This window comes from Panthera leo, chromosome E3 (assembly GCF_018350215.1).
Source record: "Panthera leo isolate Ple1 chromosome E3, P.leo_Ple1_pat1.1, whole genome shotgun sequence".
Taxonomy (NCBI): domain Eukaryota; kingdom Metazoa; phylum Chordata; class Mammalia; order Carnivora; family Felidae; genus Panthera; species Panthera leo.
The window spans coordinates 17,197,706-17,221,875 of record NC_056694.1 but is presented as its reverse complement, the minus strand read 5'-3'; the positions used below and the strand labels follow the sequence as shown (position 1 = coordinate 17,221,875).

The following is a 24,170-nucleotide window of genomic DNA, read 5'->3' as shown; positions in this document are numbered from 1 at the left end:
ACTTCAGGCAGGGGGTGCCTTGGGTGCCTCAGTTGGTTAGGCGGCAGGTTCTTGATCTCGGCCTAGGTCATGACCTCGTGGTTTACAAGTTCGAGCCCCAAACTGAGCTGTACCTGAGACCATGGAGTCTGCTTGGGATTCTGTCTCCCTCTCTGCCATTCCCCACCTCAAAAGTAAGTATTAAAAGCATTAAAAAACAAGACTTAAGGCAGGATTCAGTTCTCCCATGCTTCTCCCTGGCACCCCAAGGGGAAAAAAAGCTCTGGAGAAATTTTGACTTCAGGAGCAGTTTCTTAGAACCATTTCTTTTGTCTCAGGCTTGCAGTTTTTTTTCTTTTTACTATTTGAGTAGAGAGCAAGTGTGGGGGAGGGGAGGGAGAGAATCCCAAGCAGACTCAAGTCCACACACAACCCCACACAGGGCTCAAACTCAAACCGTGAGGTTATGACCTGAGCTGAAAACCAAAAGTTGGTCACTTAACTGAACCATCTAGGCACCCCTGTGCTAGTTTTTGTAACTTGTTTTTAAGGATCTCTGTTGTGCAAGCAAATGCTACCTATGCTCCCATCTGCTGAGACTCCTTAGGTTCATGTGGAGTTTTAGAACAAACCCTCTAGAGATAAGCTACCATTTATTACTTCCTGTATGCAAGGCACTTGTTGGAAAGGTGTCTTTTTTATGGGGGGGTAAGTCTAATGGGAGGATCTTATGTAAGAACAAACTAACATGGTTTGCTTTACCATAGTGACATGGAAGAGCTACTGGAACGCAGACAAAGGCATGCCTGTGGGCATGCTAGGACAGGTAGAAGTTTCAAGGTGTTATAGTTAAGGGACCAGCGTGTTCTGGGGATTGGGGTGAGCAAATAAGTATTTTTGGGATCATGGGATATGTGAAAGGGAGATAGAGGTTGGATGGAGTCTTGAAGGGCCAGGCTGGAAGAGTTTAGGTGTCCTAATGTTAGAAGTGAAGCCATTGTCTCCATGATCAGTTTTAATCATTCCAGCCCTTGAAGGTAGACTAGAGGTAGAGAGCCTGTCGCAGGTGAGATGTTAGGCATAAGCCAGGTGGCAGCAGTGAGGTTGAGAAAGAAGGCGGTTGGATGGATGTAAGTTAGTCTTGGATGTTAGTCTTTTTTTTTTTTTTTTTTTTAACGTAGTCTCCATGCCCAACATAGGGCTTGAACTCATTACCTTGAGATCAAGAGTCGCATGCTCCAATGACTGAGCCAGCCTTGCACACCTGGGTGTTAGTCTTGGAAGAGCTAGTAGCATCAAGCAAGACTAAATCTGGACTTTTATGGAACATGCTAGGATTTCTTGTTTTTTTACGCTGATACCACCTTATGTCAAGATCCAGGGATGGTGAAAGGAAGACCACTTCAGTTTGAACATGGTGAGGTCCTTGCAGAACATAAGTGAACACATCTCAGGGTTGAGTATGGAATGGGGACCATTAACATTTATTGTATGGGGTAGCTGGCTTAAGAATGATGAGCCCACAGGAAACAGTGTTAGGGCTGATTGCTGCTTTGGGAAAACTCTGCCCTTCTGGAGTCCCAAGTAGCATTAGGAACAGTCAGTCCCATGTGACTGGGTGGCCCTGACAGAGGCCACATCTTAGCTTGGTAGCTTCTTATAGCCAACTACGTACTTGCTTTCTCTTGTTGCTCTGGTGATCCAGTAGATCAGGATAGGGACATGTTAATACAGACTGTTCAGGATATTGTGCACACACCTCTGAGGGAGTTCTTGTGTCCTCTAGGTGAGGGTATTCAAGTGAAGTCTGCACAGCTTTTCATTGTGAACTCGTGTATCATTGTGAGTGGTACAGAAGCAGCCACATTGTACCCGCATATCTGGATCCTGTGTCTGATGATCTAACCCCTAAGAATGGGATACTGGGCTGGTGTGCCAGCCTGTTGTTGTGCTTAACCTTCCCCATCCTGTCTCAAAGCCAGAATTTGGGTGCAATGTGTACTTAGGGTGTAGTTCTAGGATCCTGGTTCCCTGACAGCCTTTGAAGAAGGCTCCTTAAGTGCGGTTTCCTAGAGAAAAATATATGTTCCTCTGTAGGCAAAAATTCAATGAAGAGAAGAAATGGCTACTAGAACTCACTTCCAAAGTCTTGCTTTTGTGGTTGGCATGTTTTCTGGGCAAAGTGTAATCTTTAACCCCTTCCTCCAAGGTGGGGAGGGAACAGAGGGGGCAATTAAGCCTGCTGAAGGCCGTGCCAGTCCCAGAAGGAACCCTAGAATTATGCTTGATTTCTTGTGCTCTTCTGTTTTTTTTTTTTTGTTTTTTTTTTTTAATGTTTATTTTTGAGAGAGAGAGAGTGCCTGAGTGTGTGTGTGCAGGGGAGGGGCAGACAGAAGGAGACAGAATCCTAAGCAGGCTTCATGCAGTGAGTGCAGAGAGAGTAACATGGGGCTCAAAACTCATGAACTGTAAGATCGTTACCTGAGCCAAAATCAAGAGTTAGATGCTTAACTGAGTCACCCAGGTGCCCCATTCTATCCTGTTTAGAGGATACTCTGTCTCTGCCCTTGTAAAGTGCTCTAATTTTACAGTATTTTTTTCCCAAAGGAAAACATGAAAGAAGCTATTGTAGGCTAGTCTGCTGATAAATGTCTCTGACAAGGCCAACCCGTTTCAGTTCCAGACCCTTTGTACACACCTCTCTTAACTTTTAGACCTTGGCCGCAGGGCTAACTATGACCTCAAGGACAGACTCTGAAGAGCACTGGAGGAGCTACCAAATGGTAAATGAGGGGGTATTTCATGGTGACTGAGGCAGGAAGGATGAAGTGTTTGGGGAGCCGGCTGCCCTAGGAACAGGCCTTCACTTGGCCTCTGTGGCATTTATAAAGTAGCTTAGCTCTGCATGTACCTTCAGGCTGGGAGTAGGAAAAACACACAAGTACGAGCTGGATTTTCCTCTATTATGCATAAGAAAAATCATATGGGGTAAGTTGGCTGGAACTGCCAGGGGTTGTACATGGGGCCACTGCTGGCGAAGATACCTCAGCTTTGCTCCAGGTCAAGCACCAGGTAGGGCTGGGTGTCCCTCAGAGCCTGAAGGAGCAGATCTTTGCAGGTCACGTTCCAGGCTGGAGTGAAGCTGAAGAGTTTCCTCATCTTCAGTGCATTGGTGGGCTCTGCTCGCACTGCCTGGTACAGCTCCTCTGTCAGGACCTTTCCGTACAGGGCATCCAGCACCCCGTCCACATCTGTGACCCGTGTGATAAGGGCCATCCGGTGCTGGTCCACAAAGTGCATTGCTGGGGGCAGGATGGAGGAAAAAAGATGAGCCAGTTCCCAGGGCAGATACTGGGGCCTGTTTTGTTGATCTCTCCCTCCCCTGAACCCCCTCCCACCAGAGGTGGCCAAAGGGGCATGTAGGTGAGTGGGAAGGGTAGGGCCCAGCCTTCTTCAGTGTTCCTGGCTGTGGGATACAGCTGCAGGCCTGCAGGGGTGGGGTGTGTGGTGGGGTGTGGCTGAAAAGGTTGGGTGTGGAGGCCTCACCTGGCTTGGCTGCCTTCAGGTGAGAATCCTGGATCCCAGCAGGTGCGGCTGCCTGGTCTGTAAGGAAATTAGTCAAGTGGTCCCCTTTGCCTCCTACCTTATCTCCAGTCTCTGGCAGGGGCCCCTTGGTCAAGAAGCCAAGATCAGGGCCAAGCACAGGTCGTCAGGAGGAGGAGTTTTTGCAATTTTAGTCCGTAGGAGGAACAGAAAGCGAAAGAACCCAAAGGGGCAAACGTTCGAGTGGGGGTGGTGTAGTGTGGGCATGTAGGAGGCCCAGCGATTGCGGCCCCTCCAGAGCGTGGAGGGAGAGTGCTCACCTTTGCGCGTGATCTGCTGCAGCCGCTCTGATAGCTCTTTCATGCCAATGTCGCACAGCACAAGCGCCGTGAGCTCTGCGCCGTACTCTTCCAGATAGGAAGAGACCAGCTTGTCTGTGAGGTCCATGGCGTCCATGGACAGCAGGGGCCCCCGCGGGATGCGCCCATAGCCTTCGCGCAGGGGCACTGAAAGCAGCTTCAGCTTGAACTTCTTGAACTCCTCTGCAGTCAGGTTCTCCAGTGCGTCCAGGATGGCGTCGCGAGTGCACCCCATGGCTCCCGGGTCCCCTGCTGCAGTCGCTCTCCTGGATTGTCTGCGGACCAGGAAGTCTGCTCCGGGGCGGGACCTGGAACTCCCCGCCTTCTCCCAATAACCGCCTTTGCCCCAGCCCGATACCCTGGGGCACAGAGTGCCGGACTACCCCATTGGTTCCTACACACCAAGGCCTGCAGACTGTAGCCTGGCCATTGGGGGGCGTCAGGATCGCATCCTCCAGCTGATTCGCGAGGTGAGACCCCGGAGACTGGCAAAGAGAGGGGCTCATGGGGTAGCGCCTGCATCTCCAGGTTTGCAGTAGCTAGCACCGACCAGGAACCTGGGTTTTTGAAGCACCAAGTCTTAGAATCTTGGAATTCTAGAACGCTAAAATCTCCACGTTTCCCTGAATCTTAACATCCTCTCTTACGTGTCATAGAATCTTTAGAATCATAGAACTCTAACATCCAGAACCATGTAGCTTACCAAATCCCACATGCTGGGGAGAAATGAGATGTAAAAAAAGGGGTAGAGAATAGCTGTGTGTGCTTTTTCTGTATGTGCCTCAGTTTCCTTATCTGTAAAATGGGATAACACGCATCCACTTAGTAAGTATTCCAGCGTAACATGGGCTACCTGATGGCCTCTCAAACCTTGCCAAATGCTGGGGCAGCCAGGATTTGGTCTCAGGAGCTGAATTTCTAGGGAAGTGATGATGAGACACTTGTGATGAATAGTTGAGAAAATTCATGAGGGAAAGTCATAGGTGGAGAGCCACTCTGGGCCCAGGGGGCTTGATCTAGAAGAGCAAATGAAAGGTGGCATGGATAGGCATTGGAGCCCAAGCTATGCCCCAAATCTTTAAGTTGCCTTTACTGTGTCTGGGAAGGCCCTTCTGGTCTGGTGCCCGCAGACCTCACTAGCCTTGTCTTGTGTCACACCCTGCTCTCCCTCCATCTCTGAGTTTCAACCGTATTGGCCCCTCAGTTCTTCAAATGTGCCAGACTCCTTTGCTTCTACAAGCCTTTCATGTGTTGTTCCCTGTCTCTGGAAGTCTTTCTTCACTCTTTGCCTTATAAATTCTTGAGACTTTAGGACTCCAGTTAAATGTCACTTCCTCTGGAAGGCCAGGTTTGGAATCCCTCCCAGACTAGTTCATAACACCTGCTCTCATAGCAATTGTGACTAAATTGTAATTATGTGGATTTGTTTAGCATCAGTCTTCTTTGCCAGTCTGTAAATCATGCTTGTGCAGACACTTATATCCACAGCGTCTAAGACAGCGCTTGGCCTATGATGGTTGTTCGATAAATCTTTGTGGAATCAGTAATGAATGAAGGGCCTTGTGGCTAAAAGGAGGATACTGGTAACTGGAGGGTGTGCTTTGCATCTAAATGTTCAAAGGGAGGCAGCTGCTAGGAGCTAAAAGACCATGGACTTGAAGCTATACAGTTCCTAGTTTGAATCCTGGCTCTCCTTCTTAGGTGGATGTTGGAATCCTTCATTTTTCCATTTCAATTGGGTTGTAACAATCACCTTTCCTTTTACTGATGTGACCCTGACATGTACATTTATTCATTTATTGGACATCCATCTCCCCATCAGAATGTGAGCTCAGTGAGGTCAGGGACCTTGTCTGTCTTGTTCATTGCCGAATCCCCAGCATCAAGAGTACCTAGTAGACGCTCAGTGATGACTCGCTGAATGAAGGGATAAATGAGGCCATTGTTACCTGCAACACGTTGTGTTCAAGACCTTCCAGCACAGTAGCAGGGTCCATTCTCCATCCTTGTGCATGTTGCACTCACATGGTCTGGGTGTATTATGTGCCATTATTATGTGCCATGGCTGGCACTTGTGGCCCAATAGCCAGTGTTCCTTGGCTGATGGCTGTTTATTTTATTTATTGTATTGTATTTTTTAAATATTTATTTTTGAGAGAGAGAGAGAGGGAGATAGAGTGTTAATGGGGGAGGGGCAGAGGGAGAGGGAGACACAGAATCTGAAGCAGGCTCCAGGCTTCGAGTGGTCAGCACAGAACCCAACATGAAGCTAGAACCCATAAGCCACGAGATCATGACCTGAAGTCAGATGCTTAAATGACTGAACCACTCAGTTGCCCCTATTTTTTATTTTTTAAAGTTTAATTTTATTTATTTTGAGAGAGAGAGAGAGAGAGAGAGAGGAAGTGAGCAAAGTGAGCAGGGGACGGGCAGAGAGAGGGAGAGAGACAATCCCAAGCAGGTTCCTCAATGCAGCATGGGGCTCCATCTCACGAGTAGTGAGGTCATGACCTGAGTCAAAATCAAGAGTCTGACTGAGCCACCTGACTTATGGCTGTTTATTATTGTTCTTCCTCACTGGTCTTTATCTTTTCAGAATATCCAACTCATTTTTAAAAAATGTTTATTTTGAGAGTACGAGCATGGGAGAGAGTGGGGGAGGGGCAGATAGAGGGAGAGAGAGAGAATCCCAAACAGGCACCATGCTCAATGAGGAGCCCTATTTGGGGCTTGATCTCAGGACTGTGAGATCATGACCTGAGTTGAAATCAAGAGTCAGAGTTGGAGGCTTGACCGACTGAGTTACCTAGGCGCCCCTCCAACTCATTTTGTACACTGTGGCCCAAAGGCTACATCTTCCCAGCCTACACACTGATCTTACCCCTCTTGCTCAGAACTCTGTGACTCCCTAGTGTCCTCAGAATCAAGTCCAAGCTCCTCAGCTTGGCCTTCAAGGCCCTTGCTAACCTCCTCAGCTGTACCTTCTATCTTTTTGGCCTCTGGACTTCTCTCCACATGCAGCACCTGTTCTCTGCTTGGCCTCTTTTCCCATCTGGTCTGCTTGATGAGTTCCTGCTTGTCCCAACATTCATCAGTAGTCACTTTTTCAAAGAAATAATAAAATTTTGAGAACCGCTTTAGGTTGTGATCATATGTTATTTCTAATCCTGACAACAATCCCCTTGGGACAGGGGCTAGTAGCTCCATTTTACAGGTGAGAAGACTGAAGCTCCGAGAGGTCGAAGGACTTGCCCAAAGTCATATAGCTGAGGGGATCATATAGCTTGTCTGTCTAGCTTCTGAATTTGTCCTCTGTCTACTCTTCCCTGTTTTTTCTGTCGTCTCTGCACAAAACTAATTATTCCTTTACGTATCTGCAGGATGCCTTTATGATGCCTTTATCATACAGTGTGTCTGTTCACTCTGTTTTTCCACCAGAGTGAGAGCTCCTTGAGGACCCTCTGTGGTCCCTGGTACCTACCACAGGGCTTGGCATAGTTCTAGCCATTATACGCTTTTATAGAATGACAAAAGAATTCTGGAATCTAGAATCATAGAAACCTGCTCCTTTCACATTTGTTAGAATCTTTAATGCTTTGGATTTTTGAACCATGGAATTTTAAAAACGATTGCCTGATTCAACCCCTACATAGAGCAGGGATCCTCTTGACCACATGGCCATTTGACTGTATCTCTTAAACCCCTGTTTGGATGGGATGGCCTTGGCTTTAAGTAAACTTAATGTAACATATTCCTTTTTTTTTTTTTTTAGTGTTTATTTTATTTTTGAGAGAGAGAGTGCGCAGGTGAGCCCAGGGATGGGGAGGGGCAGATAGAGAGGGACACAGAGGATCCGAAGCAGGCTCTGCGTTGACAGCAGAGAGAGCCCCATGCAGGGCTCAGACTCATGAACCTTGAGATCATGACCTGAGCTGAAGTCAGACCTTAACTGACTGAGCCACCCAGGTGCCCCCTCCATGTAACATATTTCAATGGAAACTGTGTGGCTGCAGGAAATTGCTTCTGGGGGAGTATGAGTTGTGACTAGGAGTAGAGGGTGGGCTTCTCACAATTGGCTTTTTTGGAGGTGATCAGATTGAGGATGTGTGTCATGGTGGTGTGACATTTTGTCCTTCCCTTGTTCCTACATGTGACTACCCAGGACCCTTTTGAGCCCAGCTTGTTCTTGGTGTCCAACCCCAGTCATGTTTTTGCTTGCACACACATTCTGACTGGGACACAGAAGATCCAGGCTGTGATTTTCACCCAACGTCTCAGAGCAAGTGTTAGCCTTTTGGTGTGATGTCATAGGGAAGGAGAGGAGGGGCTGGAAAAACAACTATTCCTCTCCTAGAACTGGAAGTCTCGCTCCTTCCAGTGGTTTCAGGCTGGAGCTCAGTGAGAATAAGGACACTTTTTGGCAGGTGGATGTGAACTCAGAAAGGAACAAAGTTTTTGGAGAATCTATTTTACTCTAAGATGTATTAAGCATCTACTAGATGTACAACCACATGGTAAGTGCTGGTGGGAGGCAGTAATAATTGTAATAACAACTTCCATTCTTTGGAATTTACTATGTTCTAGGCATTGTGCTAAGCACTTAACATACATGATATCATTTAAACCTCCAAACAGTCCTGTGAGCTGTATGTATTTATCCTGCTTTACGGAGGAGAAAACTGAATTTTTCAGAGTAGTCACTTTTTCCAAGAAATAATAAAATTTAAGAAATTAATTTTTTAATTTAGAAATTTTAATTAAGAAATTAATTAATTAAAATTTAAGAATTAAGAAATAATAAAATTACTCTGGAAGCTGACAGTGGTAGTAAACGAGGAAACACAGATTGAACCATCTGACCCATAGGCCCAAATTCCAACCACCTAAAAGTCCTAAAAGTCTCACTCTCCTCAAAAATTGATAAATGGCTTGGAGAGATTATGTATATGGAAATTTATTCCTCCTTTGGACTGTCCACAAATATGGAGGGCAGATGTTATAATAATGATATTAACTTCCTCCTTTTTGCAGAAAGCTCTAGAACTAGTACATTCAAAAGATTGTGGAATAGTGGGAAAAGCAGGAAATGAGTGGTGTCAGACCCACTCAGATTCAATTCCCAGATCCTCTCTTAGCTGTGTGACTTAGGGAGGTCACAGCCCCTCTCTGAGGTCTGCGATCTGTAACATTAATGCATTCACCTCATCAGCCCATAGGGAATCAGGACCCTGAAGTAGGGCAATGACCTGGCCAGGGTCCCCCACGGAGATAAAGGCAGAGCCTACTTGTCAGGGTGATTTCCATCTGGGGAGGTGAGGAATAGGTGAGGATTTCTCTGGGAAGCCATGATAATCTCTTCTCCCTCAATACCTCCTTTTCTGGGGGAAGTGCTCAAAGAGAGCTCTGAGCTTTGATCTCTGGCAGGAAAGAACCTCCAGGTCTTACCTCAGGCCCACCCTTGCCCCCTGGACTAGAGCCAGAGCTATTGGTACTGGTAAGGTGCCTCCTGGGTGTGCTCCCCCCCCCCCCCCCCCCCCCCAACAAAAGTGACCTTTGATTGCTGGAACCAGATTGCTTCTTCTGCAGCCAGAAGGACCATAGACTGCTAGAACATTATTAATCTTGTGCCTCATTGCCTCCTTGTAAAATAGGAACAATGCTGGGGTGTTGCAAGGTTATAAATGAAGTTATGAGGTTATAAATGGATTAAGAATGGTAAAGTACTTGGAACAGGCCTGGCACATGGTAGGTGATTTTGTCATTTTTTTTTTTTTAATTTATTTTTTAAAATTTACATCCAAGTTAGTTAGCATATAGTGCAACAATGATTTCAGGAGTGGATTCCTTACTGCCCCTTATCCATTTAGCCCACCCCCTTTCCCACAACCTCCCCAGTAACCCTTTGTTTGTTCTCCATATTTAAGAGTCTCTTATGTTTTGTCCCCTCCCTGTTTTTATATTATTTTTGCTTCCCTTCCCTTATATTCATCTGTTTTGTATCTTAAAGTCCTCACATGAGTGAAGTCATATGATATTTGTCTTTCTCTGACTAATTTCGCTTAGCACAATACCCTCCAGTTCCATCCATATAGTTGCAAATGGCGTGATTTTGTCATTGTTAAGGTTTCTGAGCCTCACTTCCCCCAGTCTCTGGAGTAGGGATGATGTTATTGGCCTTACAGGGTTGTAGGGAAGATTCATTGGAATACTTAGTAATAATAATTGTAATATCAATAGCCAATGTTTACTGAACATTTCCTATGGGCCTGACATCGTTCTGAGTGCTTTATATGAATTAGCTTGTTGAATCTTCATAACAATCCAAGAGTCTTAATAAAAATCCTTACATGATTCCCATTTTATAAATGAGAAAATCAGGTTAAATGACTTGCCCAAAGTCACATGAGGAAAGAGCAGAGTCAAGATTTGAGCCTGGTGGTGGCAGTCACTGCCTCCTAAGCCCCTGGGTGCCAGCATACTGTCCCTGGCGTTTTAATATAATATCTGGTTTAATCCTCATAACAACCCTACAGGGATGGTATTATTATCCTATGTATCCTTATATTGTGGCTGAAGGTGTTGGAGCCCAGAGAGGCAGGCGATCTTCCTGGGGACGCCCAGCATGAGTCTGTGATATCAGCATTCAGGACCTGCTTCTGCTCTGGCCCTGATTGGGGGATTTCTGCCTTCTTTCTGCATTTACCCAATACAAGGAGGTCTTACCTCCGATGGCATTTATGACTTCAGCTATTGGGAAGCTCCCCCTTAGGGCAAGCTGAAATCTGTCCCCTCTGAGCTCTGGGCCCCAGGGACCTCACAGAGCTTCTTAGGGTTAGCCATACAAGTCCTTACTTCTTCCTCCTCTAGATATTGTTTGTTCCTGGCCCCTTCTTATCCTCCAAACTGCTGTAGACAACCAATGTGTACATTGTCAAATCTGGCCCATTTATGAAGAGGGATTGAGTTGACTGTCCTCCTTGTCCTGGGCACCAACTCCTATTGACCAAAACCTTTAGCCTCAGCCTGGCAGTGTTGAAAACTCCAGGTGAGATCTATATTCAGTATGTTGACTTTTTATTTTTATTTTTGAGAAAGAGACAGAGTGTGAATGGGGGAGGGGGAGAGAGAGAGGGAGACCCAGAATCTGAAGCAGGCCCCAGGCTCTGAGCTGTCAACACAGAGCCGGATGCAGGGCTTGAACTCACGAGCTGAGTGATCATGACCTGAGCCAGAGTCGAATACCTAACCGACTGAGCCATGCAGGGGCCTCTTGACTTTTGAGTGGAAGTAAAGTGGTTTGTGGTTTTAGAGACCAGCTCCAGATATGCTCTTGTTCCACCCCCCCCCCTCCCCCCCTGCCCCTGTTTGGGGAAATCAAACTTCCCTGGGTTTCTCAGCATTCTCATAAAAAGCCCTGGTAGCTTCTTGAGACTTTTCAATACCCTGAGGGTAAAATCTGTAGTCATCTGTGTAGTCAATTGCTATGATCCAAAAGGAGAGGCCTAAATGATTATAGCCTGTATAATGTTCCTAGGTTAAGCCTCTGAGGTGCCAGGAAGCCTGGGGTATGTTCCTAAGTGGGCCAGCATGTAACATGCAAGCACTTCAAGTATTCAAGAAAAAATGAGCCTCAGAGCTTGGAGACAAGTTCAAAGACTTGTCATATTTAAGGTTTACTTATGCTTTTGAGACTGCAATTCATTGTTTATCTGGACACTGCTTTGGGATTTAACAAATTATTAAAAGGAATGGGAGTTTCAGTTCATAAATAAAACTTTTGTAGGGTGACAAATACAAGAATGCCCTGCTTAAATAACAGAGTTCTTTTTTCTCCCTAAATTCTGCATTTTCCTAGGATTTTGATCAAGCACATAAGCACAAATCTATAGTTAATCAACAAGGCTTAATAAGACAATCTTTAATATTCATCTATTATAAGATCATTGAGATTATAGAGCTGTGCTATCCCATTTGATAGCCACTATAAACATGTGGCTCTTGAGCACCTGAAATGAGGCTATTCTGAAATGAGATTTGCCCTACGTGTAATATACACATTTGATTTCAAAGACTTAGTATGAAAAAGAGAATGTAAAATATTTCGTTAATTAATTTTTTTTAATGTTTATTTTTTGAGAGAGTGTGAGCGGGGAAGGTACAGAGAGAGAGGGGGGCACAGAATCTGAAGCAGTCTCCAGGCTCTGAGCTGTCAGCACAGAGCCCGACATGGGGCTCGAACCCATGAGCTGTGAGATCATGACCTGAGCTGAAGTCAGATGCTTAACCTACTGAGCCACCCAGGTACTCTTCATTAATATATTTTTTAAAAATTTATTTATTTTTGAGAGAGAGAGAGAGAGAGAGAGAGAGAGTGAGTAGGGGAGGGGCAGAGAGAATCCCAAGCAGGCTCCAAGCTGTTAGCACAGAGACGTGGGGCTTGAACTCATGAACCATGAGATCATGACCTGAGCTGAAATCAAGGGTCGGACGCTTAACTGATTGAGCCATCCAGGCACTCCAATAAATTTTTTTTAAAGTTAGCTCTATCTATGCCCAATATAGGGCTTAAACTCACTACCCTGAAATCAAGAGTTGCATGGTCTATGTCAGTAGGATGCCCCACATTAATAATTTTCAAATTGGTTACATGTCAAATGATAGTATCTTGGATACATTAGGTTAAATAAAATATATTCTTGAAATTAAAAATAAGTAAATAAAAACAAACAAAAGATGAGCTGAGATGGGCAGGGATCTACCTGGCTTCTGGGGAGATTTATTTACTTGGCAAAGAGTTGCAATAAAAAGATCTTCAAGGAGGGTAGGGGAATAGTTGATTTCTACTCCTTGAAAGGAATTCTTCCTTGTTGCTCACCTATAAGGTGTCTGGCTACCCTCATGGGAAAATTGACCTGGCTCTCATCCCATCATCCTATGGCACAGGACATTTACTGCTTGCTGGGAGATATTTAATAACTCTGTCTCTTCTTATTAAAGAACACCTCATGTGCACATTTGGGATAAAATTAATAAAAATGAACATTAAAAACCCAAGAGGCAAAAAGAGAGTCCAAAGGGGAGATTAAGACTGAAACATAAGCAGGAACTCAGATTAAGACAGAATGCCATTGAGGGAGAAATGAACAAATACAGGGAAAAGCTGAGAGAAAGTGACTGCGAGGCCAAAAGAAAAGGACCCAGTGAGCTTGTGTGTTTATTCATTCATTGAGTATTTATTGTGTACGTGCAGTGTGTACACACTTTATTCTAGGTTGGAGACAAGCAGTGTAAAAAATTTATATTCCAGTAGGAGGAATCAGACTTTCAAGAGCCAATAAGTAAAATGTTGCTTGTCAGATGGTAATAAATTTTATGGGGGAAAATAGAACAGGCAAGGGAAATGTGAGATTTAAAATCAAGGAGTTAGGAAAAGCCTCACTGAAAAGGTGACACCAGGTAATGAACTGAGGCAGAACAGGAAAGAAACCAGCTGTACAGGGGTTTGAAAGAGTGTTCCAGGCAGAGGGGACAGCAAGCCCAAAGGCCAAGGCTGGAGTGAGCAGGTGGGGAGGGGTGAGAGAAGAGTAACACAGGGCCTTGAAGGGCACAGTGAGGACTTTGGTTTTCATTCTGAATGATACGTAAACTGAGAATCGAAGGCTAAGCATGTAAAGGCCTGAAGCTCTCAGGGCAGAATCAACTTCTCAGCTGCAGGCCCTGGATTCAGTTCATTAATTTATTCAACTGTCCCTCTAACATTCATTTTCCAAGCACTTAGGGAAGCCGGCTTTGCCCCAGGGATTCTGCTGGGCACTGGAAAGGCCAGCAGGGAAAAAAAGCCTTTCTCCTCAAGTCTGGAGGAAGAAAAGCTTTCACGGTGGGCTGAAGTCCTGTCCTCCTGCAGTGTGATCTTGGAGAGCCATAAACTTGGGGAGTAAGTGGGTGACAAACTGGGGAGGGACCACAGGCAGGGAAGGGGGAGGCTAGAGAGTGTGGAGGTGGGGGTGGAGGAGAAAGGAGAGACTCCTCCCAAACATGTTCCTGGTTTTTTGTTTTTTTTTTCTGTGGTATGACAGGCCCTGCCTCCCTGCTGGTTGTGATTTCTGGCTCCAGGCTGAGCCGGGGAAGGGACAGTGGGATGGGCCAGGACAGGTGGCCTTGACATGTGATGCTTGTCCCCTGACCACTCAGTCCTCACTTTTAGAACGGTTTCCAGAAGTGATGGGAAGGGGTGGGCAGGGCAGCTAAATATAGTCCTGGGGCCAGGGCTCAGTCTGGGAGGGTCTGTCCATTATTCACTGTGTGCCTTCCCGGTGGTGTCCACTGTTAGCTGCCCCTGTGAGTTCCCGTCCTTGCTCTGAGTTTGCGGCTTGCCCCTTGCTTGTCTTCAGACACAGCTTTGACTCCCTGTAAGGTTAGGCCTGACCTTGACCGGGCCTCCTGGGAGTCTCTTTTTGCCCAAGATCTCCATCCAGACCTGTGAGTCCTATGGGTCCTCGGGAGGCCTGGAGATGTGGGGGAGGGGAGGGCTGGGGGTCCTGGAGAGGTGAGTGAAAGAATGGTAGGGCCTGGGGGCTCTGGGGAATTTGGGGCTGGGGCTGAGGCCTGGGGTTAAGACAGGGAAGGACAGTGGGTAAGACTGCAACCGGAACTCGGGTTTAGGACCTGGGATTGAGACAAGGTCCCTCTTAGAAGCAATTTTGGGGACTGAAGCTGAGAAATGCAGCTGAGGCTGCTTTGGGGACTGAAACTGAGTCCCTCTTCCCCCTTGCCCAGAACTAGAGTCCTTTTGTGTATGAGATGTGGGGTCTTTATAGGCTGGGGATCCCCCCTGTCTGGGTCTGGGGCCGGGCCTAGCTCGCGGCTCCGCGGAGCCTCCCTGACTGACCCCTCCTCTCCTCAGGTCCGTCATGTCGGCCGCGCCCGGTCTCCTGCACCAGGAGCTGTCCTGCCCGCTGTGCCTGCAGCTGTTTGACGCGCCTGTGACGGCCGAGTGTGGCCACAGCTTCTGCCGAGCCTGCCTGAGCCGCGTGGCAGGGGAGCCGGCGGCGGACGGCACTGTGCCCTGCCCGTGCTGCCAGGCACTCACGCGGCCACAGGCGCTCAGCACCAACCTGCAGCTGGCGCGCCTGGTGGAGGGGCTGGCGCAGGTGCCGCAAGGCCACTGCGAGGAGCACCTAGACCCGCTCAGCATCTACTGCGAGCAGGACCGCGCGCTCGTGTGCGGCGTGTGCGCCTCGCTCGGTTCGCACCGCGGCCACCGCCTGCTCCCCGCCGCCGAAGCCCATGCGCGCCTCAAGGTGCGGGGCTCGGGAGGCCTCAGGCGGCAGTGGGGGGCGGTGGCGGGGACCGGGGTGGGACGAGGTTGTTGGCTGGAGCGGAGTTGGGCCGATCTGGAGGTCACTGCATTGACCTGGATTCTGAGCTTCAGGGCCCTGGGCGCCTGGAGTTTCGGGGGACGCGGGCGGGGCGAGGCCGCTCGGGAATGCGGGCTGAGGCGCTGAAGGCGGAGCCTGCCGGGGCCGAGCCAGGAGCCTGGAGGAGGCGCTCAGGGGCTGCGGCCCAAACGTAGATTTTCCGGGTTTAGCTACTGGAGCGCGCCCAGAGACGCGGGGGCCACCGCCTCCAAGCCGAGTTGGGTGGAGGCCCGGGAGGAAATGACTAGATGGGCGGGGCTTGGGGCCAGGTCAGGCGGCTGGGGGCCTCCGGCTGAGGCGGCTAGGCTACTTCGCCCACGCTCTCCTCGGAGCTGCAAAACTTGTGTGGGCCTAAGGGTCACAATATCTGGCGGGGCAACGCAGGTCTGTGCGCAGGCCCCCTTTGGCACCGAGACCCCAAACCAGGTTGTTTTTCTAGATGGAGCTGGAAGTCTTGAACGCTTCCAGAGCCCACACACAATTGTGGGCACCCCAAGGTTTGCAATTGCCACGGGTGCCCAGAAAAGACACCCAGACATTAGCAAACAGAGACGCAGGCTCACGCTGGTTCGTCCATGTCAGACGTGTGCCACATCTGAGGGCATGTAGCTGAGGGAGAGTATGTGTCTACACAGGCCCCCCAAGGTGTCATGAAGCATTTGTTGGGCTGTGGAAGAATAAAGGACAGCTGTGGGGAGCTGGAAGAGGCGGGTTCTGGAGGCAGGCAGCGGTCCTTACTCCCCCGCAGTGAAGCTGCCATTGTCTTCTCCTGAATGAGGAGTTGGGTGGGATTCTGCGGATTATCTTTGCCCACAAACATCAGCATTGCACTGCATGGATTCTGTTTGGTCCCCAGACGACGACTTCCTCTTCCTCCTCCTCCTCCTCCTCCTCCTCCTCCTCCTCCTTCTTCTTCTTCTTCTTCTTCTTCTTCTTCTTCTTCTTCTTCTTCTTCTTCTTCCTCCTCCTCCCCTTCCTCCTCCCCCTCCTCCTCCTCCTCCTCCTCTTCCTCCTCCTCCTCCTTCTATGTTTATTTTTCAGACAGAGAGAGAGAGAGAGAGAAGCAGGGGGGTGGGGTGAGGGTGGGGGTGGGCACAGTATCCGAAGCTGGCGGGCTCTGTGCTGACAGTAGAGTGCCTCGTGCAGGACTCAACCCATAAACCTGAGATCATGACCTGAGCAGAAGTCTAACGCTTAACTGACTGAGCCACTCATGCACCCCAGGCCCCCAGACTTCTAAAAAGGGTAGACCACCTCCTCAGGCTGATATTCGAGGCTTCCAGACTCCTCCAGGGAACCAGCCTCACCATTCTTCCAGCTCCTGCCTTTCCCAGTTCTGTTCAGTGCTGACTGGTGGTCCCCTAGATCAGTGCAGGAACTTCCTCTTCCCAGGAGCCTTCCTAATCCAGGCTCACCTTTGCTGTTAACCCCAGAACTCCCAATCTGGTCGAAAGAGAGAGAGGGAGAGAGAGATCTGCAAAGAGAGAATAGAGTCTGCGAAATGGAACAGAGCACCAGGTGACCCAGGAGCCTCGAAGGGGCAGGTGGGGCAGGATACATTCCTGCCAGGGTATGCCCTGGCCGCGTGGAGGGGCTGGCAGGAATTCTGAAGAAGGGACGCCAGGAAGAAGTCTGAAGGAGGAGGGAGACAGGAAGGCTGGGGCATGGCTGAATGCCTGGGTCCCTGGCGACGAAGAGGGACTGGGTCCACAGACCATGTGTCCTCAGGACTCAAGAGTGGTCGAATGGGATCTGCCGGGACTCACGCCATCCCCTGAAACCTTGCGGTCTCTTCTTGCATACCGATGTCGTGCAGCAGGACTGCCTTGAGCTCATAGTCCTCGCGGCAGAGGGTGTCCAGCTTGTAGGTGAGATCACAGCACGTCGAGGCCCAGCGGCCCAGCGACCCGGGCGGGATGTTCTGAAAGCCTTCCGGGAGCGGCTCCTCCCCTCGCTTCAGTTTGAACTTCTTGAGCACATCGGGAGTCAGGGGTTCTGGTTGCACTTCTGCCTCATGGCTTAGCCCTGCCGCCTCTGAACCTCTGACGGCTCCATGCTGAGAGCCACCAGGCCCTCTCTGTCCTGTGCAGGCGGGGCCGTTGCCCAGGAGGGCGTCCCAGGAAGGAGACGGACCTGGCGCCTGGCCAGGTGACCATGGTCTCCATGGTCCAATCCTGGGGCTACCGCCAGCCGTGGACTCATGCGCAGATAGAGCCTAGAAAGTCTCTCAGTTTCCCTTAGGGGGAGTGGGGAGAAGGCCGCCAATTTGTCATAACCACAGGTGAGGTGAGGGTGACTGCTCACATTCTGCAAAAGAGGAAACTGAGGCTGGAAGCCATGGAAGCAGGACTGGAGCCATCAGATTCTCCTTGTGGAGAAGAGTGACTTTGGCTGGAGCTATTAGGAGTTTCCCTACACTTGCGTTTCAGCACTCACCAACTGACAGACCTACAGATGTGTTTAATTGGCTGATACAGCAGACTTTTTTTTTTTTTTTTTTTTTTTTTTTGGTAACATTTATCCCCCAAGGTGGGGCTGGACCTCACGACCCTGGAGATCCAAGAGTCTCATGATCTATTGACTGAGACAGCCAGGTGCCCCAACTCAGCAGACATTTTTATTAAATTGCCACAGCCCTCAGGTGTGCAGGAAGGCCGATTGGGGTGTTTTGCTAATGTTCTGCTTTTAAGGGTAGGGTAAAGCCCAGGGAGAGGGGGAGGCCGTATTTCTTCTTCATACAACCTACACTCACCCTGTGAAGCCTGCTGTGTGCCACCACTGCACCCCTGTTTGGTGGAGGACCCCACATTTGTGTTTGCACTCTCACAAAGACCTGTGCTAGGGGTGCTGACTGCTGAGGGGTGGGATCAGGGAAGGCAAGGCCATGGGGGACTTCCTTAAATACACAATGGGAGGGTAAGCATTCTAGACATTGGCAAGATCTGCACATGAGTTTGGGGAATGGTAAGATGTTAGCCTGGCTGGAGGAGGAGCTGGCATTGAGGCTGAGCCAGAGATGGCAGGTTTAGGGTGGGAGGTGAGGGTTTGGTTGGGGGGGGGGGCGACAGCAGCATCACTTCTTTATGCCTCATCCCCCCCAGACGCAGCTGCCACAGCAGAAGATGCAGTTGCAGGAGGCGTGTATGCGCAAGGAGAAGAGTGTGGCTGTGCTGGAACATCAGCTGTTGGAGGTGGAGGTGAGGGGCTCAGCATGGCAGACCCTGGGGACTGGGCATCCAGGCTGGGGGTCCCAGCCAACGGATTTTGCCTGTCCGCTCCCACAGGAGACGGTGCGTCAGTTCCGGGGGGCTGTCGGGGAGCAGCTGGGCAAGATGCGGGTGTTCCTGGCTGCACTGGAGGGCTCCTTGGACCGTGAGGCAGAGCGCGTGCGGGGTGAGGCAGGGGTTGCCTTGCGGCGGGAGCTGGGGAGCCTGAACTCCTACCTGGAGCAGTTACGGCAGATGGAGAAGGTGCTGGAGGAGGTGGCGGACAAGCCACAGACTGAGTTCCTCATGGTGAGCACTGGATGACCTTCCCTTTCTGCCTCTCAACCAGAGTTCAGGACCCAGAGAGGGACAGGGACAGAGTCAGGGTCATGCATCAAGGAGGGGTGGGCCCCAGGACTGCTGTTATGGTTGTTTAGGCTAGATGCTGCACAGACACTGAATCTTAGTGGGCACCATTCCTGTCATAGACATTGGAGGTTTGTGTATTTATTTGGACAATCTTCTACCAGGTGGAATCGGTTTCTTCTTTTTTAAAATTTTTAATGTTTATTTATTTTTGAGAGAGAGAGAGAGAGAGAGAGAGAGAGAGAGAGAGAGAGAGGAGGCACAGAAAGAGAGGGAGACACAGAATCCGAAGCAGGCTCCAGTCTCTGAGCTGTCAGCACAGAGCCCGACGCGGGGCTCAAACTCACGAATTGTGAGATCATGACCTGAGCTGAAGTTGGTCGCCTAACCAACTGAGCCACTCAGGCGCCCGGGAATTGGTTTCTTGAAGAAGGCGGGGTACATTTTTTTAATTCCCACAGAGGTAAAGGGCTAGGGTTGGCTTTGAATTCTGGGTTTCTTTGGGCTTTTCTGAGTCTTCCTGACACCACACTCAGCATTCCTGCTGGTCCACCCATTCTCGTAAGTCCCCAGTGTCTCCCCTGCCTGCTTCACCTCCATTCTCTTTTTCTCTCTTTCTAGAAATACTGCCTGGTGACCAGCAGGTGAGACCAACTTGGCCCTTCCCCTTTTCCCAAATTGCCCTAGTCTTCAGGGACACTGGCCGGCCCACCCTCTAACCACAGGAAGCTCACACACCTCCATTCTGTCCACCTTGATCTCCCTGCATTTGCGTTGAGCACAGAAAGGAACCTGACCTGGTCCTTCTCCTCAGGCACCTCCCAGACTGGCGCTGGGGACAGATGTGGGCAGGGACACAGCTTAGTGCTGTGTGGCAGGAAAGGGGTGGCCGGGGCAGGCTTCCCAGTAGAGTGCACATTTGATGGGCCACTGGAGGAATGACAAGGAGAGGTGAAGAGCTGGGGGAAGAGGTGCTACAGGCAGAGGGAACAGCAGGTGACAAGACTGGTAAGAGGGAGAGAAGACAAAGTCGGTGTGGTAGATGGGAGCAGACTGAAGGGCTGAGGAGTGTGGACCTTATCCCAACAAAAGGTTCTTCTTAAAAAAAAATTACGGTATAATATGCATGATATAAAATTTTCCATTTTAACTATTTTTTCTTTTTAGTGTACATTTTAGTTCCAGCGGCATTAAGTATGTTGCCACCACCTCTCTCCAGAACATTTTTGTCTTTCCAAACTGAAACTCTGACAGAGTGTTAGGGCAGGGTATGATGCAGGAGAGATCCTGGGACTCCACACCATGGCCCCTGTCCTCCTCTCTTTGGGATAACATCTCTTGTCCCCCCCACCCCCACCCCATGCCTCCTCCAGGAAGTCCCCCCACAGACACCTCCCCCCACCTTTCCCTCCCCGCTCCAGGCTACAGAAGATCCTGGCGGAATCACCACCGCCTGCCCGGCTGGACATCCAGCTTCCTGTCATCTCAGACGACTTCAAATTCCAGGTGTGGAGGAAGATGTTCCGGGCTCTGATGCCAGGTACTGGGAGGTGCTATCTCCGGGTTTCTGTTTGTAACTGTGTGGTTGAGGGGAGGCTCCAGCTACACACAGAGAAGCCTCAGTCCCAACTTGGGGAAGTCATCAAAGAAGGTCCCCATTGCCCCGTTACTTCTGGGGTTTCCCCTGAACCCTTGTAACATGTGCTCAGAGAAAGAACTTTGAGGGCATGGGGTTTATGGGTGGGTGACTGACATGGGGAGGACTCTGCCTACTAGAAAGCTGCTGCTGCCGGCAAGGAGGGGAGGCTAGGGCTGGGGGTTGAGCCTTGGTGATCCCTGGTCAGTTCCTGCCCCTTCTGGACAGTGGAGATGATAATCCCTGCTAGTTGGAGGCTGAGGATCTGCATTGCTGGCACCCTGGGGGACTGGCTAGGGCCAGACACTGACTCTGGTGGCCTGTGGCTGGGGAGGCCCAAGGGCTCTCTGCTTCCTTTCCGTGAGAGCCAGATTGCTGGGAGGTGCCATAGATTGTAGAACTCCAGGACTCATATACATGGCTGGTTCAGCCCTAACTGCCTTGAGGGGAAGTGGGAATGGAGGCGGGTTCTGTTTTATCCAAGGCAAGACTAAGGCCCGGAGACTGGCTCAAGACTGACTGAAGTCACACAGCTGGGTGAGGTGGGGACTGACCTAGGACCAGGCTTCCTGACTCTCTCCTGCTTTGTGACCTGGGCCTCAGATACTGACTTAAATGCCTTCCTACTGTGGAGGGAGTCAGTTATGGCTTTGTTTTTCAGCTGAGCAGACTGAAGCTCAGAGAGGTACAGTCTTTGGCCCAGGCCAGAAGCAGAGAGGAAGGGGCTCACTAACCAAAGATATTGGGGGGATTAGAGCAGACAGGCCCCTAAATTGGTTGGGAGAAGCTCACAGGAGGCAAACATGTAGGGGTCTGACCACTCTTCCCCTGGCAGCTATGAAGGAACTGACCTTTGACCCGAGCACAGCCCACCCGAGCTTGGTGGTGTCTCCCTCCGGCCGCCGCGTGGAGTGCTTGGACCAGAAGGCGCCCCCGGCCGGAGAGGACCCGTGCCAGTTCGACAAGGCCGTGGCGGTGGTGGCACACCAGCTGCTGTCTGATGGCGAGCACTACTGGGAGGTGGAAGTGGGCGATAAGCCACGCTGGGCACTAGGCGTGATCTTGGCCCAGGCCAGCCGCCGAGGCCGGCTGCACGCTGTGCCCTCGCAGGGCCTCTGGCTGCTGGGGCTACGCGAAGGCAAGATCCTGGAGGCGCATGTCGAAGCCAAGGAACCGCGCGCGCTGCGCACCCCGGAGAGGCGGCCGTTGCGCATTGGGATCTACCTGAGCTTTGGCGATGGCATCCTCTCCTTTTATGATGCCAGCAACGCTGACGCCCTCGAGCAGCTCTTTGCTTTCCACGAGCGCCTGCCGGGGCCTGTGTACCCCTTCTTTGACGTGTGCTGGCACGACAAGGGCAAAAATGCTCAGCCGCTGCTGCTTGTGGGGCCTGATGGTGAGGAGGCCTGAGCTGCCTGCCGGATTGGGGAGGGGCGCAGGGTCCTGCAGGCCTGGAAGGAGATGGGTGGGCAGGGGACAGGTTGCGAGGGCTGAAGGCAGGGCCAAGGGGGTTGGGGACTGGGAACTCGGGACTCCAAAATTTCTGAGAAGTTAAGGGTTTCAGGGGCTGGGTGGCTGTGGGGAAGGAAGATCTAAAGTCAGGTCAGTGAGGAAATTCCAGTTTGGGAACCAGGAAGCCCAAGGATTCCAGGAAGAAATTGAAGTTCAGGGGAGGAGTGAAAAGGGCAGGAATATGGGGGAAGGGGGACTGAAGAACTCTGTGGAGCAAGGAACCCCTCACATTCACCTCACATTCCCCTCCTTCTTGGTGGCCTTGGGGCAGGGGTTCCGGATTCACCATACAGAAAGATCTTTCACTTAGTGGTTCTCCAACTTGGCCAGGCATCAAAACCACATTTTCAAAGCATGTAACAGTGACTTGTTAAAGAAGAGTGTTGAGTTTCTGGTTCACTAGGTCTGGCGGCAGAACAAAATTTAGTTTTTGTAACAAGTTCCTAGGGTGATGCTCTTGCTGCAGGTTACAAGTGGGGTCACCTGGAGAACTGCTGACTTAAGACACTGGTCTGTTCAATCAGCTTCCGTTATACGGAGTCAGTTATCGATAACTATCAGCTCTCAGGCATAGGAAAACCACAATATATTCCTCTGGAGATCGACAGCCATTTGAAAACTGCCAGAGCCCATGCTGAGTGAATAAACTGACCCCCAACTATTTCTCTCTGCCTCTGGAATATGTTTACTGAGTGTCTTGGACGTTGAAGAAATACCCCAAGTTGCCAACCAAGAGGAAAAGCCTGATGTTAACTCCAGCCTGGGCCCTGCTGCTTGTGGAGAATAGAAAGCTATTCCCCTATCCCTCCACCCATTGGCCCCTCACTGCTTACTTCCTGGTTCACACATTCTTTGGTTTTAGCTCAAAGGCCCATTTCTTGGACTCTGGAGTAACCACTGACACCCAGAGAGTCCCTCTTACTTGGAGGGGCCTTGGGGGACTCAGGCAGGTGGGATTAGAGGCTACTGCCCCTCCTGTCATGAGAGAAGATGATGGTGTGGGGCCATTTGCTCTCCCAGGTCAGGGATGCTGCTGCTGATGTGTGAAAGGGCCTGGGGAGTCCTGGAAACTGGTGCCAATATGGGAATTTTCTTGGGGGTTAGAGAGAAAAGAAAGTGGGTAGGATAAGGGAGGCCTCAGGTCTGGCTGTGTCTCCCAGAGGAATAGGTCTGGGGAGAAAGGATTAATTTGAGAAGTTGTTTCATGATAGAAAGTAAAATAAAAGGGTTAGTTGGCTGTGAAATCCAGTGGCATTAATAGAGATGATTATATTCAGACTCTTTCCCCATTAAATCTGTGTGAAAGACAAATGACCTATCGCCTATTGTCCACCTGGCTTTCATTCTTGACCCATTTAATATTTCTTTAATTTTTTTTAACGTTTATTTATTTTTGAGGCAGAGAGAGACAGAGCATGAACGGGGAGGGTCAGAGAGAGAGACACACACAGAATCTGAAGCAGGCTCCAGGCTCTGAGCCGTCAGCACAGAGCCCGACACGGGGCTCGAACTCATGGACCATGAGATCATGACCTGAGCCGAAGTCGGACGCCCAACCGACTGAGTCACCCAGGCGCCCCGACCCATTTAATCTTTCTAAAAACACAAATGTTGTCCTATGATCCAGTTGCTCAAAACTTTCAAAAACTCCTTGCTGCCTGCAAGAAAGAGCCCTAGATATTTGGCCCTGCATCTGAGATACCCTGCTGTTCTCCAGCCTCATCTTGTGCCACTTTCCTGCATACATCTTCACTCTGGCCCTACTGAACTCCTGGGGTCCCTGCAGCACCAAAGCACACAACTGTCTGTTAGGAATGCCTTTTGCCTCTCACTCACCCTACAGGAATTTCCCCCAAACCACCTTCTCCTATCCTCTCTTGACCTCAGCACGTCTTTGCAAGGTGCATTCCATTGCACTCCCTGTCGTGAGCTGGTGATGTCCAAGAGCCCAAAGCTACTTTCTGAGGAATTGGGTACTTTGAGAAACAGATGTCAAGACGGCATTAAATGTGCAAGGATTTTATGAAGGAAGATGCCCATGTGGGAGCAAATGGGGCTGTCAGATTGTGATGCCAGTCTGGCCCTGAGTGAAGGAGAGACAGCAGGAAGGTTGGGTGGCAGTGTCCTCAGTAGTTGTGGGGGTTTCTCTACA

At 50.0% G+C, this 24,170-nt stretch overlaps 2 protein-coding genes across 6 annotated transcripts; one reads left to right on the top strand and one right to left on the bottom strand.

The window, feature by feature from the left end:
- Nucleotides 1–2,921: 2,921 nt before the first annotated feature.
- Nucleotides 2,922–4,202, bottom strand: LOC122209798 (apoptosis-associated speck-like protein containing a CARD). 2 transcript variants are annotated; one of them, XM_042921987.1, is made up of 3 exons: nt 3,843–4,202; nt 3,526–3,582; nt 2,922–3,281 (listed from the first exon to the last, which is right to left on the bottom strand). In XM_042921987.1, exons 1-3 carry the CDS (start codon nt 4,114–4,116, stop codon nt 3,025–3,027), a joined length of 588 nt encoding a protein of 195 aa, XP_042777921.1. In that variant the 5' UTR covers nt 4,117–4,202; the 3' UTR covers nt 2,922–3,024. The 2 variants fall into 2 exon arrangements, with proteins under 2 accessions (XP_042777921.1, XP_042777922.1); XM_042921988.1 differs by lacking the exon at nt 3,526–3,582.
- A 3,616-nt stretch (nt 4,203–7,818) lies between these two features.
- TRIM72 (tripartite motif containing 72) lies at nt 7,819–23,418 on the top strand. Of its 4 annotated transcripts, XM_042921984.1 has the most exons (10): nt 7,819–8,395; nt 9,533–9,626; nt 13,653–13,815; nt 14,785–15,181; nt 18,400–18,495; nt 18,583–18,813; nt 19,492–19,514; nt 20,292–20,410; nt 21,342–21,902; nt 22,485–23,418. In XM_042921984.1, the coding sequence occupies exons 4-10, from the start codon at nt 14,792–14,794 to the stop codon at nt 22,514–22,516; spliced, it is 1,452 nt and encodes a 483-aa protein (XP_042777918.1). In that variant the 5' UTR covers nt 7,819–8,395; nt 9,533–9,626; nt 13,653–13,815; nt 14,785–14,791; the 3' UTR covers nt 22,517–23,418. The 4 variants fall into 4 exon arrangements, with proteins under 4 accessions (XP_042777918.1, XP_042777920.1, XP_042777916.1 ...); XM_042921982.1 differs by lacking the exons at nt 7,819–8,395; nt 9,533–9,626 and adding an exon at nt 12,143–12,182; XM_042921986.1 differs by lacking the exons at nt 9,533–9,626; nt 13,653–13,815.
- The last annotated feature ends 752 nt before the right edge of the window (nt 23,419–24,170 follow it).

Coding starts and splice junctions, on each gene's coding strand:
- LOC122209798 (XM_042921987.1), bottom strand. CDS start 4,116: ATGGGGTGCACTCGCGACGCCATCCTGGACGCACTGGAGAACCTGACT. Junction 3,583..3,842: donor GCAGCAGATCACGCGCAAAG/GTGAGCACTCTC, acceptor ATTTCCTTACAG/ACCAGGCAGCCGCACCTGCT. Junction 3,282..3,525: donor CCTGAAGGCAGCCAAGCCAG/GTGAGGCCTCCA, acceptor TCCTGCCCCCAG/CAATGCACTTTGTGGACCAG.
- TRIM72 (XM_042921982.1), top strand. CDS start 12,158: ATGCTTAACCTACTGAGCCACCCAG. Junction 18,814..19,491: donor CACAGACTGAGTTCCTCATG/GTGAGCACTGGA, acceptor CTCTCTTTCTAG/AAATACTGCCTGGTGACCAG. Junction 20,411..21,341: donor GTTCCGGGCTCTGATGCCAG/GTACTGGGAGGT, acceptor TTCCCCTGGCAG/CTATGAAGGAACTGACCTTT.